Raw genomic sequence first — 17604 nt, 5'->3', positions numbered from 1 at the left:
TTTCCTGTGGAAAGAGCAGAAACATATTTTTACAGTGCAAAAATGGGCCAGCCCTGATGCATTTGGATGCTGTGTATAACTAAACAGCGAAACCTCTCGCTGGTGGCACAGAAAGCGTCCTTTCCTCCCTTTTCCTCCCCTTCTTGCAGGGGTGTTTTGCTCCAAAATCTGAACATTAACACCAAGAGATTGGGGGAGGGCCAGCGCTGGGGGCTTCGGCGCTGTGGCCGTCCAGGGCCCCCGTCCTTTGTCTGGGCTGAATAGCACTCTGCAGAGCTGCTGGGCTGAGGTATGTGATCTGCAAACCTCTTTTCTTCCCTCCTCTTGGCTGACAGACAGAGTCTTCCCTTGGAGACGGTGCTCGCGGCAGTGTGCTGCCCTCGGTTGGGCTGTGGGGCCAGAGGGGGTGCCCCACGCTGCGTCCCAATCTCCTCGTCTCCCCTTAACAGCAGGGCACAAAGAGCTGCTCAGGCATTCACAGGAGCAGAGAGGGACCCAAGCCAGGGCATGCTGAACTGCACAAAGTAGGATTTATCTTCAAAGAAATATTTCCCTCCTTTCTGAGCTCCCCCTTTTTTTTTTTTTTTTTCCAAGGGATTTATTCCTCCTCCTCCTCCCCTCGAGTCAGGCTTTGAGCCGTGGAAGCACTTTTTTGCCTCCCCATTGCGGCTTTTCAATGGTGGGAAAGCAGCTTCTCAGAAAGCCTCAGGCCACCCAGGGGCAGAGCCTGGGGCTGCGCCCCACGTGCTGCACGGGGATGAGCTGGGCACGGCTGCACACATCGCTGCTGGTGAACTTGCACGGCCACATGCGTGGTGAGGGCAGAACTTTTCCCTTCTCCTGTTGACCACGCTGTCATGTGGGGAGCAGCGTTTCACCCCAATTTGGTCATGCTGAGCCTCCATTTTCAGGCTTGACCTGGAGGTCTGAGCTCACTGATGCTCCCAGTTCCCTCTTTGGGTGAGCAAAATGACACCTAGACATGGACATCTTGTTGCTGCCAGCTGGGACTGCATCTGGCTGGGTGGTGGAAGGCCTCCATGTGGTCACAGCTGGACAAACACTGTTCCTGACTTCTTTTGAGGCTAATTTCTGATGTACCAGAGTTTTCCAGGCCATTACATGGCCAAACTAGGCCCTACCCACATTTTAGTACAGAGGAAATTATGGAAAACAGACATGGAAGTACAAAATTCCACTGTGTTTGGGTCAGCATTTGATGTTGGATTTTGGGGCTTCTTTGCTATCCTCAGCCAGAATCTCCTCTCCCGCATTACCACCAATAAAGCCATCAGCAATTGCTGCCACCTGGGGCTAGGAGAGCACCTTGCATTGGACACAGGTCACCCTTTCCTGCCCTGGGGACTGGAGCATCCGTTCCCCAGCGCAGCAAGTGCTGGCACACCTCCTGCCCACTCAAGTCCTGGACCCACCATGATAGAGCAGCTGCAGCTTTAGTGCTTAAGACCATGGGAACCCAGGGCTGGCATAGCCTGATGGCCACCAATCATGCTGAGCTGGTGGCTGCAGGTGGCCGCCTTTGCTCCCATGGTGCAGTGGAAGCTTCTAGAAGGACAGTTGGGGCTGTTGGAGGGGGTGGTGCAACGTTCTACAAGGAGGGTTGGAGTGAGCAAGGCCTTCCAGAAGAAAAGCAGAGTGGGCTGGGAGGACTTCTCTAGAAGGTAAGTGAGGTGGACCTCTCCAGAAGGAAGCTCTCATAATTTAAATTAAAATTTTTAAATTTTTAAAATAATTAAAAATAATTTAATCCTAGACCCCACTGAACAGCTGTGCTGGCAATAACCTCCCATTCCCCCTCAAAGGAAAAATTCCCTGGCTAAAATCGTCCCCATCTGTGGCAGACCCACATCTTTGCTCCTTGCAACAGAGGGATGCTGGTGGCACACAAACCTCTGCAGAATCGAAAGCACCCGGCCCTTTTGGGAGGTTTCTGAGTAATAACAACTGATGGGAATATGCTTGAGTCCAGCCAAAGTTGTGGCATTTGTGAAAAGTCTTCCGCCGCCCCTTCTTTTTCTTACTTTTTTTTTTTTTTTAATTAAAGCTACTGTTCATCAGCTTTATTCAAAATGCACATTTTGCTCCTAGTAGGCGAGAGGGAAAATCTATTGCAGGCCGTGAGACCTTTTTACAAACACGGTGATTTCCCTTTGCCTGCTTCCACATGAAGCTGAAAGCATTTCTATAAAATCCCTTGTAAAAGCTCTGAGGCTTGGCCAATAATTTCCTGGGCACACATTTGTTAATGTAGCCCACAAAGTGTTTTAACAATGAACAGCTGTAATTTCTAACAACGATGATTATGATTAAATGAGGTTTCTGCAAGTGGTTATGAATAATTAGTAAGCCCTGGGGACAAACATGAGAGACTATTGAGAAAGGTACCTTGAAGGAGGAGAGAGACACCAAGAGTTTTGGGGGGAGGGTTGGGGGAGAGGAAAAAGTGATCTGTGCAAAAAATGTGGTTCAAGTTTGGAGCTCTATTTCCTATGATGGTCACTCTGGAATAACGCCAGGGATTAAGGTGCCTTTTCTACCCTAAATTCTCCTGGCCAAAGTCCGGTTTTGTTTTAGGGTGAATAGAACCCACCTTGGAGCGAGGCTTGCATCACCATGCAGGTAAACACGTAGAAGTTTGGGGCTGGCAGCAGCTTTACCAAACCCATATCACTCATGGCCAGCAATGTGGGTTCCTCAAGGGCTTGTCAAAGTGACCCCACAAAATGAACTGGCTGCCTCAGAAGATCTTGCCCTAAAGCATTTGGATGCGACTACAGGTGAGGGACTGACTGCTGAGCAGGCCACACCGCCCATTTCCAGCACAGCTCCTGCTGGGTGCCTGACCTTTAGACCAGAGAGTCCTCTGTGGTGGGGATAAGTCCCTGTGCAATCCTAATAGATGCAGGATTTCGGCTGTATTTGTAGGTTAATTTGTTTGAAATGGGCTTGATTATTTGTGTCTGTTCAAAGTGTGGTGGCATATTACGAAGCACAGGGCATTAACCTTGGTAGAAACCTCCTCGTTGCTTTGAAAACCACAGCCATTGCGTGTTGGAGGTGTACTACAACAAATGAAATGGAGAACTATTGTCCCTGCAATCTCAGGAGTACTTATTCCTTGTTAACCCCTTCTACTTCCACATTTGTTCGTTATTTCTTGTGTTAAGCCCTAGTGTTTCTTTTTGCTAATGGCTGTGATCCTCCACCTCAAAGCCAACAGCTAATCAACTCATGAGATGTACTTTGCATGTGTTTTTCCCAGGCTGCACATACTGCCTGGGATCTCACACAGAAGTAAGGTATAATTAGGGCTTATAAAGAAACTGTTGAGAGTTCTTAGTGATAAATTATAATTATCATCTGTCAGGGAAAGGAAGGGATATAGAATATATTCCCTATCATAAGAAGATTATGACTAGCTTTGTTTTAATTGATCCTTTTTCCTTTCCTGCGTTAAACGTCATTTATTCTCTGAAAAGCAACTGAAAGCAGATGATGGTGAAATAAAAGGGATCCTAGGCTGTGATCCAGACCCCATGGCAGACTCCATAGGGTAGAAATGCAGGTTTAAAGGATGCTCTTTGCTGAGATTCTCTGACTGATGGCAAGGTCTGTGTGCAGCTCGTGGTGATGGTGATCAACCATCAGCTTGCCAGGAGGTTGATTTTACTCCGTTGCATCTGTTGGTGCAATGCTGTGGAGGACTCCCAGGTGGAAGGGCAGGAAATGATGCCCCAGAGAGTGGTGGGATGGCACCAGATGACCACACAAGGGAGCTGCAGGTGGCAGGGAGGTTCAGCTCAGGCTCAGGGCACCTCTTCTGCCTAGCATTAGGTTCACTTTCTCTCAAAATCCCTTGGACAGGGTGATGTGGGCATCACCCCTATCTCCTGCCTGCGTCAGGCTTCATACACCATCAAGATGCTCAGGGCAAGCTCACCATGCTGAGGTGCTGAGAGGTAACCCATCTCCGTATCCCTCATCTGGCTGTTGGTACCCATGTATTTTTCTTTCTAACTCTCTGCCTGCAGCTGACTGGGAATTGTGTTTGTAATATCTGGAAAGAGCCCTGCACCCACCTGCCTACATGTTTTAGGATATTGTGTTGGAGAAAGTTGGGTAGAAGCAGGACAAAGGAAAGGGAGAAAACATGGACCTAAAAGGTCCAAAGACAAAGCTACAGGGTAAAGCCAGATTTGGCTGCTGTACCTCTTTACCCACTGAAGGATGAATGCCCCAGCTTCACAGCACCAGAAAAGACAAAGGCACTCTCTCTTGCTTGTGCACTGGCCTCAGGCAAGCTCTGCTTGCAGTACTTTCTGCGTTCAGCCTGTGCAGCTGAATATGTTTCCTGCTTTTTCACCCCTGCTCCTTCCTCCATCACCCCCCTGGGGCTATTTCTCATGCTTTTCCTCACTCTCTGTCAAGCAGTGGGAAAGGAGCAGCCCCGCACAACTGCCTGCGATTACAGGGACTCTTATCTGCGAGCAAACAAAGTCTCTGTTTGCAAGGGAAAGACCTGACGTCCCTTGGGTTTATGGAGCTGAAAAACATATGTTACCGTTTTCACGGCTCACTTGCTAAGGAGTCCTAAACTTTGCTCTCCTACTGATGCATCTTTTCCTGCTTGCTCTTTGCTCCCATGGCTTTCCCAGTGAATGGATCCAAGTTTGCTGTTTCCCTCCTCTATCTGTTTACCTTTGCCTGGTGGAGATGGGCAGGGATTGCAGATGACCCCTAAGTTTTAGGAGCATTATGCTTCAAATCTAGATGCAAGCACTGTAAGGCCTCTTGCTACGTCCTGGCAATGACTGAACCACTCCAAATCCCAACGCAGACCTCCCGTCTTTTGGCCTCTGCATCTATTGTAGTGCACCTCAGCAGGCTGGTAATTTGTGAGCGAGGAGGGAAGTGTGGGATGGAGCTCATGGAGAACCTGAAGAGTGGTTGAGGTGCAAGGAGGGAGCTTGCATTAAATTAAATGCAATATATGAACATATGGTGGTGCGCCTGAACCTGGGAGAAAGCGTGGAGGTAAAAGGGAAGCAGTGATGCTTGTCTGGAAGGACACAGATAAAGAGAAGAAAGGAGTACCTGGAGATCTGGGTACATTTTGAGCTGAGAAAGAGCTTTCTGGCTGCCCTTGTGTTTGCCTTTGCCTTCCTCATCCTCACACGGGACTTGTCACCACTAAGAGGGCTTTCTCCTGGACTTCTCCTGGAGTCACCACTGGAGTGTTTGCTGATACCAGCAACAGCACAGTGCAAATGCATCGCAGATACTTGCATCCCACAGAGCTGCAGAGGTAGATGAGCTCTTCTTAGGTGTTACTGCCTTCAGAGCAAAGTAACCCAAATATTTGGTGGGTCATCTCTGGTTTCCCTTATCCCTGTCAGCTCTTTCCTTCGCATCTACACACAAGTGTTGCCTTTTGTCTGGTGTCTCAAGCATCTCCTGTGCTGTGTTCCTCAGCAGAGGCCCAGCAGTCCCCTACAGCTGTGAGGCAGCGTGGCTCCCACTGTCCCGTTTGTTTTTATCTATGTGAGTCCCATATGCACAGAGGGAGCAGGAACATCCCCAGGTCAAGTCATGAGCTGGGGCTTGGCAGAGTGGTTTCTGCTTTGGATGAGAGCTTGCTGATCCCACTAGATGTGGTAGAACAGGTATATTGAGTTCCCTGGTCTCTAGCCTCTGTTGGTCTCTGCTACTATTTCTGGATGTGTCTAGCAGGCGACTGCAAGGTCTTTTGTGCATAGCCATTTGAGCAAAGGAGAATTTCAGTAAGAACAGATGCTGGTTGTGGTGGGTTGGCCCTGACTGGGTGCCAGGGTCCCACCAAAGCCGCTCTATCACTCCCCCTCCTCAGCTGGACAGAGCGAGATCACCACCAATTACCATCACAGGCAAAACAGACTCGACTTGGGGAAATTAGTTTAATTTATTACCAATCAGATCAGAGTAAGGTAATGAGAAAATAAAAACTAAGTCTTAAAACACCTTCCCCCCACCCCATCCCTTCTTCCCAGGCTTAACTTCACTCCCAATTTCTCCACATCCTCCCCCTGAGCAGTGCAAGGGGACGGGGAATGGGGATTGGGGTCAGTCCATCACACATTGTCTCTGCCGCTCCTTCCCCCTCAGAGGGGGCTCCTCACACCCTTCCCCTGCTCCAGCGTGGGGTCCCTCCCATGGAGACAGCCCTCCATGAACTTCCCCAACGCAGGTCCTTCCCACAGGCTGCAGTTCTTCATGAACTGCTCCAGCGTGGGTCCCCCACAGGGTCTCAAGTCCTGCCAGCAAACCTGCTCCAGCGTGGGCTCCTGTCTCCATGGGTCACAGATCCTTCCAGGAGCCTGCTCTGGTGTGGGCTTCCTACAGGGTCACAGCCTCCTCAGGCATCCACCTGCTCTGGCATGAGCTCCTCCATAGGCAGCAGGTGGATATCTGCTTCCCTGTTAACCTCCATTGGCTGCAGGGGGACAGCCTGCCTCACCATGGTCTTCATCACAGGCTGCAGGGCAATCTCTGCTCTGGTGCCTGGAGCATCTCCTCCTCCTCCTCCTCCTTCTTATTCTTCTTCTTCACTGACCTTGGTGTCTGCTGGGTTGTTCCTCTCACGTATGTTCTCCCCTCTCTCCAGGTGCAGTTGCACAGTGTTTCCCCTCCCCCCACACACCTTAACTATACTATCCCAGAGGCGCTACCACCATCGCTGATGGGCTTGGATTTGGTCAGCTGGCATTGGGTCTACTGGACATGGGGGAAGCTTCTAGCACCTTCTCACAGAAGCCGCCCCTGTAGCCCCTCTGCTACCAAAACCTTGCCATGGAAAGCCAATACGCTGGCAAAGGATGGGAGAGAGCGCTGGGCTCCTTCTTATAAATAGCACCAAAGAATTTTTTCCCGGGTGCAGAATTTGCAAACTCAGATGTCTCAACTTAAGTCTTGTAAGTGCTGCTCCCCAAAATTTGGCAAGGACTGGGTGCCACCATGCCCTTAGGACCTTCTCTGTGGTGCCTGGGCTCAGCTTTTTGAATCTCTTGGTGCCAAAAGGGGTTATTGCTATAGTGGTACTGCTAAACATCTTGGACCATAGGGTCAATGGGGATTGAGGGGATGTGAGACACAAATGTTTTTTTCTTCTTTGGCCAGCCTGATGTTTTTTGAAGGTCTAGGGATTGATGGAGTTGGTTGTGGAAAGGAGGCTGTGTTCCTCTCTTCCACCCTCCCCAGCCTCCCCTGTGATTAAGGGTTCCTTCCCCAACAACCCCTGGGCTTGGAGGGATCACTTACGTGGGAAGGACTAAGGCAGGAGTTTGTTAAATTCTTAATTACAGAGATGTTAAGTGCTCTGGTGCATAAAGCTGAAAACACCTTTCCCTTGCCACTGGGGGTGAGTTCAGGGTGAATTATTTAAACATTCAGATGATCAAGGCCAGATGAGGTGTTTGATACATGAGAGAAACTGGATGCTGCCAGTGTTGAGTAGCCTGTGCTATGGGTGCACAAGCCTGACCTGGAGGGGCTGTGGGTTGTTCACCATGTCCTGTTATGGCTGCCATGTCCCAGAAAACATGGGAAACGCAAGGAGAATCCACACAAGGGTGCTCTGAGGCAGAGAAAACATGAACTACAAGGAAAGACTAGACAAGTGGGGGTTGCTCAGTCTAGGGAGGGCTTGGGGGTAAACATCCAAACAGTTGTGAAATCTGTAACAGAGGACAAATTTAGACTGTTCATTATATCCATGAACAGGGCATGAAGTAGTGGGCTTAAACTGTGCCACAGGAGACTCGACTTTGGGTAATAAACCCCCAAACCACCTTTTAATGTTAAAGCTAGTTTGGACTGGAGTAGCCTGTCTTGGGAGCTGGTGGGTTCTTCATCGCTGCCAGTTTTCATGAGGGGATAGACTAACACCTGACATGCTGCTGTAGCCAGCCAGGTGGAGTGAACAGTGTTTTGACGTCTCTGCTATCTCTGTTTTCCTGTCAAATCCTATGTGCTCATAGGTAAATACTGATGTGTGAGCCTCGTACCCACACCAGGAATGCGAATAACAAACCTCATGACCCCTACAGCAAAACTGCTGATTTTGATCCAGGGTCCTGAATTCCTATTGCTGAAGGAGAAGGGCTGGGGAAGAACTGATGCTGTGGTTCAGTGATAGGGAAACTCATGGTTTAGGGATCCTTGGAGGAGGTAACAAATACTGCAACCCCATGGCACAGGACACCCTTCTGGTAAGAGCTCCGAAGATGCAAGTATATTCAAAAGGTGTGGCTGGGGTAACTTGGTAGTTGCTGGGTGTACGCCAGGCGTCCTTGGGGATGGCTGATGAAGGCAGCAGGATCATCTGTCGTCTGCACCACTCGCTGGTGGCATAGCACCCACCCCCCCAGTCTGTGCTCTGCGTAATTCAAGAGCGGGATCACCATCTTGCTACATGAGATTGGCATCAATTTTTTACTATGGGGTGACCTACTGGTGCCCAGCTCCAATACTGCTGAGCTTCTAGGGATGGCTTGACCCCACCACATCCAAGAGTATGTGATTCTTTGTGACTGTCCTGGGTGGGAGGCCACGTCTGTCTGAAAAAAACATTCAGGGCATGGCAAACTTGGGCACTGCTCAGTTAGTAGTAGTCCAAACTAAACACTCTTCTGTTTCACTTCTATCCTCTCTCCTTGCACCCCAGCTGCCAACAGACTGAGGCGTTTGGAAAGGATAGCAGGGATGCATCAGTTTTAACTTCTGTCTTGGGTCTCTGTTTTATTTGTGCCTTTTGAAAATTGATCAGTATTTTTGAAGTATCAATTTGCAAGGATTTATCCACTGATTTCTGCAAAGGAACACTGGGCTTTGACTTATTTGCAAACAATTTATGTGTGCATTTCATCCACGTGTATAGTGCAGCAAATTGTTCACTCTTGTTCTTAAATAACTGTTATTGCATCAGATAAATCTGGGAAGTTTGAGTTCTATGCTGGGAACCTGCAGCAGACAGGCCTGGATTTGGACATGGCACTTTTTAATGCAACAGTGAAACATCTCTGCCTCTCTCTGTACTCTAAAGAAGTGCTGGATAATGATGCTTCTTTGTATACCAATGCAAGATTTTTTTTTTTCTAAATCTTTCCTTGTGGTCTTGGTAGTGCCCTGCTGGGTGAACTGCTCTTTGCTGGCACAAACCCCTGTGCTGTTTGCTTCGCTGTTAACTACATTGGTTGCAATTTACCACCAAGTTCTTTGTTTAAAATCTTGATTAGGAACAGGTCTCCCATGTGTGCATCTTTACAGCTACTCTTGCTACCCTTGAAAAACTGTGCCAGGTAAAGCTATTTCAAACAGGAAATAATTTCTCCTTAAGGGATCAGTCTCTGCAGTGCTGCAGTTTTGCCAGGGCAAGAGACCTGTGTGTCTGGAGAGTTTTAGTCCCTTTCCTACAAGAGCTAGTTAAATTGGTAGTAGGTTGCAGACAGGCCACAGTGATGTTGAATTAATTCCCATGGCTAAGCCTAGGCTCAGGTTCATCTGATGTAATTTGAGAATCTGCACAGAGTGCTTAAGTTAGTGATTTCATTTCCCAGACCTTCCTGTATAGTCAAAAGGAGGCAGAGGTTCCCTCAGAGGTGGTTCAGAGCACAAGTTAGAACCAGGAGCTCCACTGACTGCAGAGGGGACTTGGAATGACCATGCTTTCCTGTTAAACATCTTGCTTAGGTATATAAAATTAGGTGGGGTGTCCTCAGCACCCTTTCCTGCTGGTCTCAGCCATTTCTTGAGAAAACTTCCCCTCTTTTTTCTGATATGGAAACTTACCCAAAAGCAAAGGAGGGCTACAGTCTCCCCATAAAACCTGTGGTCTTATTTCAGGAGGAAGATGAGATAAAGCCACTCAGATGGAGGCCAGTTCCACCAGCCTCAAAAGGAACAAGTTTGGGAAGCTGAAAGTGGTACGTCGGCGCTTGCTACAGAGGTATGAGCATCAGCCCTTCATCTCCTGCCTGGCTGGTTTCTACAGCTGCCGGTGGAAGCGGTACCAGCGCAGAAAGACCGAGCCTGGGAAATGCTGCTGCAAGACGGTAAATTAGCTCACAGTCTGCACAGGTGTTGATTTCTGTGTAGGGATAGGTTGGTCCAAGCTGACAAGTGGTTGATGTCATGGACCAAAGGCATCCCTGCCCAACATCATTTGGAGCCCACTGAGATCTGTTGGGTTGTTAGATTTCAGCTCTAGGCGATGGATGTATTGCTGTGTTTCCATGCCAGGCTCAATTTGCCTGGGCCACCACGCAGCTGACAAAAGTGTGGTGGCAGGAAAGGACCTTGCACCAAACCCTCCAGGCCAGTGAAATGTCTGAAAGCCATAGGAACAAATTAAAGAAGGAAAATCTGGGCTAGGCATGCAGTGAAAATTGTAAAGAGGGCTGCTGCAGAGTTCAATTCCCTCTCATGAGAGGTGGTTAAAATCCTGTTCATTTGTGATGTCATGAGATCTATTTTCTCTGAAAATAAATACTGCAGAGTATGCTTTTGGGGCCACCCCCCCCCCCCGGTCACAGAGGACAGGGGGAGCAAATCATCTCCATCTCTACTTCTGGATGTCCAGCACCAAGCCATGTGTTTTATGGGCAGCATAAAAGTATCTGCCGTTTGCTCTGATTGCTCTGGGGGAGATTAGGCTCTGACCACTTGTCCTTCCTTTCCCTCTCCAGTGGGAATGTGTGTTTTTCCCATTGCTTGTTGGAGCTTTCTGCTTTTCTCTGGTCTTCCTGTACATGTGGGGTGAAGCGAAAAATGACTACAATAACTTTGACTGGTAAGTACCATCTTTTTCTCCTCTCCCGCTCCTCAGGCAGGTCCCCAGGGTGGCTGGGAAGAGATGAGCACCCTCCCCAGCAGCTGGGCTGCAGCAGGGAAGTTTAGCCGTGAGCCAAAGGTTTGACTCCTTAAACTCTTGGTTACAGTATCCAAATTGAATGTTCAGTGACTTCAGAGGTGCTGAGGCTCTGCACTTTGCTTGGCTACAGTTTTTAGGTGTAAGTGTGAATTTGAGAGAAAGCAGACAATCACCATCACAAAAATTGTGAGTGAAGGGGGCTAGATAGCTCTTCCCCTTCCTTCTCTGAGTCTTTTTACCCGCCCCATTCCCTCTGAAGAAATGTAGGGAATGGCATCAGAGGCATTGCACCAGCTATCTCACTGCAAAGAGAATTGCATGTTCCCAGGCTTGAAAGTAAGAAATAACTGGCAGGGATTTATGCAAATCCTTTCCTTCTGCAGTACATAGGTAACTGTTATGCAAATGTGGCCCCTACAATTAAATTAAAACAGCCCAGATATTATGGGGAAAAAAGGTGTAATAATATTATTCATCCTTAATGAGCCTTTGAGTAAAAAGTAAAGCTTCCCTCTCCTCTCCTTGGGCAATCCCTCTGCAGCTCCTCCAGCTTTCTGGCGTCTTCTCCTTCAAGGCCTGACTCAAATCCCCTTTTCGCTGTGGTGCCCTATACAACCACAGGCAGATGCAGTGGACTGTTGTCCTGAATCATGTCATCTTACTGTTTCCCCAGGCTGCCTTGTCTGCAGCAAGGTGCTATGTCTTACAGTCAGACTAGGAGCTCTCTGCAGCAAGGCCATTAATTTGGTCCTGTATTTTACCACCCCAGCCCATTGGGGTGTTAGTCTGGTGGCTAAAGCCATCATGAATTTGGGGAAGGACGCTCTTAAGCACTTCTGCATGTTACAGGGTAGGTTATTCCTCCCTCCCTCTTTGTTTTAATCCTTTGAAAGTTTCAAAATTTCAAGGAACAGGGCTGTTGTTCCCCTCCAGTCTATGTGCTAAACACAAACACCATCATAATATTTTATTGCTTTTTAGGTATAACTATGGGAACCTGGGCTTCTGGTTTCTCTGGTCTCTTGTTCTCCTGATTGTGGCTGCAATCTTGTTCATGTACATCACGCTGTTATTGGTAAGTAATGCTTCTTGTAAGCTGACCATGATTTATAGTCCTAAAAAGTAAACATAGAGATGGCTTTAATGAGTCAGACCGAAGATCAGCCTATCCCTCAACTGTGATCCTTAGACAGTGGGTACCTGGGGAAGACTGGGAACACAATGAGTGTTTATGGTACTTTCTCCCCATGTCCACCTGCAGATGATCAGTTTCAGCTTGGGTGTCTCTGAGCCAGATGGAGTTTCTGTGATTTCTCTCGATGATTTCTGTTCAGTAAATGAGTCCGTTCTCTCCTTGAACCCAAGGAAAGCCAAGCCAAGAGTGGCTAGATTTAGATTTAGGGGAACCTAAAGATTGTTGCTTTAACAGGAGGGAAGTATGGGGCTCTGAGTCCTGTAACAATGGAGATATGTCATCAAGGCTGAGTTATTCCTCTAATCCTGAATAAAAATGCTCATTAGAAGAAAGGGAATATTACCATTGATGCTGCCTTGACTCTGTCTGCTTTGCTGGAGGGTTTTTCTCTGGGTAGAGACTGCAGACATGGTCACAAAATGCTCCTGAAGTTATTGCCCAAAGAGGCAATGTTCCTGAAATCTTCACTTTTCCAAATCCTGTGAACTTTTCTTTAAACTTCTAATCTGCTGTCTGCTTTGGTTACTGGAAACACACCAAAAGCAAGTGTTTCCTAAAATTTCTACCCAGTCATCCTTTTCCTCTGTCTTTTCTCTCATAGGGACCCCCCAAATAAAGGCAGCTCTGCGTCTGTATTTCCACCCTCTGCATCCAGAACTATAGGCTAAGAAATCACTTTAACTCCAGGGACTGAAGTCCACGTTCAGCCTCATGCCTGCTCCAACTTTCATTTTTAAATGCCAGGTGCTGAGGATAAGATTATGGCTTTGACTCACCTCTGTGACCAAGACAACCAGCTTTTATCATCAATTCCTGCTGTTCTTACCCATTCCCTGATGTGTCATCAATTAGTCAGGCTGTAAATTGCTCATGGCAGGGAATCTCTTTTTGCTTTGTTCATGCAGTGCCTAACACAATAGGTTTCTGGGGTCCTTTGTCCCTGCTGAAGTACAAATAAATAGTGATTTTATTCTAGTACGAGCAATAATATACCAAAGTGATAAATAGCACAGCTGCTTGGCCATGCCCACAGTGATCAATAGCATCATAAATGCTGGGGACTAACTGAGGTCTGAGTAGGACAAATAACAATATTTAATTATAAGGATTTTGTGACACCCTGGTTGCTCTAGGGCTCAACGTCTATTATTTAGGGAAGTCTACCTGGCTTTCCCAGTGACCATGGGACAGTGTGGGTGGTTTGGCAGTTACAGTGCTACTTTGGGCAACTGAGAGCTTTGCCAGAGATACCCAGGTGACATGGATACCTCTGAGATTGTACCTCAGCAGGCTGTGGATCTAGAGTCAACCTCAGGATCAGCCTAATCCATCATAACACATGCTAGAAATGGACTTTAAAAGATTTCCTGGGCTCGAGGAGCCTGAAGACCCCTGGAGCTGGTGTGTCAGCTCCATCATGCCCTGTCTGGATCCAAACATCAGCCAGTGTCCAACCAGTTGACTTTCTTAGAGGAGTTGCATGTCTTTGGCCGCACAGCTGTGATGGCTGCAAGCTATCAGGGCAGGTGCTGGGCGAAATGAAGCCAGAAAGGTAGACGGAAAGTACGGGGTGAAATTGGTGTCCTACATGGTTCCGTTCCGTCTTGGTCCCATTCTTTGTAGCGCAGGCACATCGTCCTCCCCTCAGCTTTCTAATTCTATCTAATGAGGCTAACAACACTTGTCTGCCTCAGGAGGGCGAAACACAGATAAATCTGAAAGTGTATGAGGAGTTTGGATACTATCAGACAAGTCCTGCAAGAGGAACACTTCAGAGATGCCTCTGCCCTGGGGACAGCCCTTGCAGTGAGGGTCCATTTGTTCCTTGCTTTCAGGAAGCTGTTAAGCAACCCACCCAAAGCTATTGGGTATTTCTAAGCTTGATTGCATCACCATGTCATCGTGTCTCATTCAGCAAGATTGCTGCATGCATCTACATTGAGTGGTGGGCTCTGGGAGGCATAAGGCCCTGCACCATCAGAGCTGTCACCTAAATAGGAGTAGGTTTTGAAGGAAAAGGGAGCAAGGAAAGTAATCAGCACCACCATTCCTTCTCCCACTATCTCAAAGCACGCAGGATCATACGACAGTCGCATGCCTGCATGCAGGGTCTTGTGATGGCAACAGTGGCTTGGCCATGCTCATCCCAGCAGGGCTCCTTTCAGAGGAGGACTCTTCCATGAATCACCCCTCCATCACTGTTTGCAGAGCTTCCCCATCACAGTGCCTGGCCTTTCACTGTAGCCTTTGATGAACCACCCAGCAAAACACTAACAGCCTCACAGGCTAAGAAGTGCAACTCAGCCCTTCCACAGCTAAAGAAACCTATCGCTGTGGGTACTATACGATAGCTGGATCACTCTAATACATTCCAGACAACTGACGGCCAAATAGGTTGCCCCCACAATGCATTACATCCCATGTTCTGGTTGAACAGTGTTGGATAGAGACTATCCCCGCACGTGTTGCAGGAAGGACTGGAGACCTTCACACTGGCAATGTTTCCTTGTGATGTTTTGCATCAGCAGTGCATCACATCAGAAAACTGAGCACACTGATGCCCTTGTTGGAGTAGAGAGATTTTATAGCAACCAGTGGCTGGTTCATACCCTCTTCCTTAATGATGGCACTCAAGTGGAGCCTGCAAGCTTGCTTCCATGACCTTATTGTGAATCACTGAAGCAAATACTCTTCTGCCCACCGGCCACAACCAGCTGAACAAAACGCTGCACAGCAAAGCACTTGCTGTCTGCACAAAGACACTCTCCATCTGCATGCATCATTGTATTTTTTCAGACAATCCGTTTCAATTAATTCAATTATTATCACTCTGCAAGACAATTTTCTCATCCCCATTAGAGCTAAAAGGTTAAGCTGAGGGGGTCTAATTGCAGAACAGTTCATGCTCAGTGGAGAAGAAAAATCCTTTCTTGTTCAGGCTTTAAACACCAACATAATATTTTCCTCTCTGCAGTTCAGCCATGTTTGTTCCAAGGGTTTTGAGAAGGTGACTCATGACTGTACAGTGTAAAGAGGTTCAGATGTGTTGTGGACTCTGCATTTGTGGGCTAAGAGGCAACTGAAAACAGTACATTGGCATTGAAGTTCAAAAAGAGATCTGAAACCTCCATCCCTAAGGGACAAGGAGAAGTTCTGAGTTGCTGCTTTTTTGCCAGAAAGTGAATGTAGGGACCTGAATTCTGCTGTTGTGAACATCTCAGGGTGCAGATGTTTTAGGTGAGCTGAGTGTCTAAGTGCCTGCCTCCTCATCCTTGTGGTAGGTTCAGAGCCTGCCTAAGCCTCACCAGCAGTATTGAAATCAGCACAAAGTCATTCCCGTGCTGAAGCAGAGGGGGATTAAGGGTGTATTGTCCATCCTTTTGCAGCATAACCTCACAGTCAGTGCTCTTTCTGAGTCCACTCAAAAAGAGGGAGACAGAGGTGCAATCCCCCTTGCAGCGAATCCATCTCTCTTGCCACTGGAAAGCTTCCCTTAATTGCAACCTTGCAGGTAGATGGTGGAGGGGAGACTCTTCCACACCTTATACTAAAGAAGAGAAGGATGTAAGGGTTGGAGGCTGTAAGATTCAAGGAGATGATAGGGCTGGCAAGAGGGATCTTGGCTCTAGCCTCAGCAGTAATAGTCAGATACAGTCACCTAAACCCACAGGTCTGTGTGCCTGTATTAGACAAGCTCAGGATATGTATGGAAGCAGTTTGGAAGAGCCACACCTGCTGGTGCTGGTTGTCCCTTTGCCTGAGGAAGACCTGCTCTAGGTGCAAGACTGTGGGACACTGCTAAAGGCAGCTGCTCTCCATGAAGAGCGTATTGGACAGGTCCTGAAGCAGCTTTTGAGGAACGGGATGAAGCTAGGTTATTGCAGTTTGAGATGTTAAGCTTCAGAGCTACATGGAAGGCAAAGAAAACTCAAGCTGACTGTGCCAGAGGATAAACCTTGTCCACATCACATCACTCACTGGTCCATCAAGATGTGTTCTCCTACAGTGACCAGTGGTGCAACAGTAAGAGTGCCTTCTTCACCCTCTGAGGATGAAACCTAGTGACTGTTCTTCTTGTAAGCTGATACAGAGATGTTGTTTCCACCCATAAAAACGAGCTCGCCCTCTGATGGCGTTCCCAGGTGTGGTGCATCATTCATACAAAAGTTATACCGCAGTAGCAGGGCAGAGTCCTGCTGAGCACGGCCTGTGAAATAAGTGTTTGGCTGTACCTTAGGCAAGGACCAGGTCTTTGTAACATTGCTTACAGAAAAGGGGCAATTTTGAAAGTGTCTTTTTTTTCTTCCTTTTTCTGAAACGGCTTATTTAAATGGGTCTGGTTTAAGATCTTCAGTAGTAATTAAATGTTCTCTGAACTGCTCCCATGATTACTCATCATGTACTGGGTGTAGGATTCGATTAAAGGAGGCTAACATGTAAAGAAGCACTTAAAAGCTGATCTGTATTCTCTGCTGAGCTTGCATCTCACTTCAGATCAGCATGATCCTGGAAATACAGTGTGTTTGTAGCTGGACGGGAAACAGTTTACATTCCTTTGTAGTTGCGCGTTGGAAGAGCAGAGACCCTTCCCCGTAAATCTGTACGTCCTGCCTTCACACAATCCCACTGTGTTACAGTCTAGAGGGACTGGGATCATAAATTATCTTTCTAGTAACAGATACTTTTCCTTGAACCATGAGATCTGGTGATACTGGTCCTCAAACTGTCCCTTCCAGTGGTAGGGAAGCTTGCCCCAGGTACTCAGATTCCTGGGTACAGACCTGTGCGTTTTCGCAGCAGCAAGGTGCTTCTGGTGAAATTCGTCTACTAAGTTAATTGGTTGTTTAGGTCCGGGGCAACTTGAAGAAACTCTCTATCAGAGCAGTGGACTGGCTTTCCCCATCCTTTGCTTCTTGGTGTTCAGGGCTTCTCAGGTTGTCCCCTGCCCTGGCTGGGGTTTGCACCATGCCTCACAGGAACCCTCCCCAAGCACCCCAACTTGCCATCAGAGGGAAGGAACGTGCCAGCCACCAAAAACTAAAGTCTTTTAATCTCCAAGGCAGTCTTCCCTCTTCTGAGATGTGCCTGTTTCTTGCACTTCCTGTGATTCCTGTGGAAGCATTGGCTCCTTAGCTGTCTGCTCTGTATTTCCGTGGTGCTATGGAGGCATTTTTCAGTCCCTGACCTCTCTCCCATGGTTGATATGTCTCTTATCACAACAAATGCACAGAAAATAGGCAAGGTTAGTGCTGCATTGGTTCATACCCTAGCAGTTTGTCCTGGCCATCATTTCTCTTTCAGAATTTGTACTCACAAAGAAAGGTCATTAAAAGTGTGTACTCCAAAGTGCCCAATTATTTGTTACCTGTGAAAGGCCTTTGATCCTGCGGGGCAGCCTTGATACATGCTTGGCCATTTCAGAAGCATTTTTACTGTAGCAATAAACACTTCCCTCCGTACACCCAACCTGCTAACAGCCTTGACA

At 47.8% G+C, this 17604-nt stretch overlaps 1 protein-coding gene across 1 annotated transcript in view; it reads left to right on the top strand.

Annotated features, from left to right (window-relative positions):
* GDPD4 (glycerophosphodiester phosphodiesterase domain containing 4) overlaps positions 1–17604 on the top strand; it is a 37683-nt gene that overhangs the window by 3499 nt on the left and 16580 nt on the right. The window contains exons 2-4 of the mRNA XM_075115649.1: positions 9898–10106; positions 10740–10843; positions 11906–11999. Of these exons, the coding sequence (XP_074971750.1) occupies positions 9924–10106; positions 10740–10843; positions 11906–11999 (381 nt within the window). The 5' untranslated portion in view covers positions 9898–9923. The remainder of the gene's footprint in view (positions 1–9897; positions 10107–10739; positions 10844–11905; positions 12000–17604) is intronic.

Source organism: Phalacrocorax aristotelis, chromosome 1 (assembly GCF_949628215.1).
Source record: "Phalacrocorax aristotelis chromosome 1, bGulAri2.1, whole genome shotgun sequence".
Taxonomy (NCBI): domain Eukaryota; kingdom Metazoa; phylum Chordata; class Aves; order Suliformes; family Phalacrocoracidae; genus Phalacrocorax; species Phalacrocorax aristotelis.
This window is presented reverse-complemented; position numbering and strand designations above follow the sequence as displayed.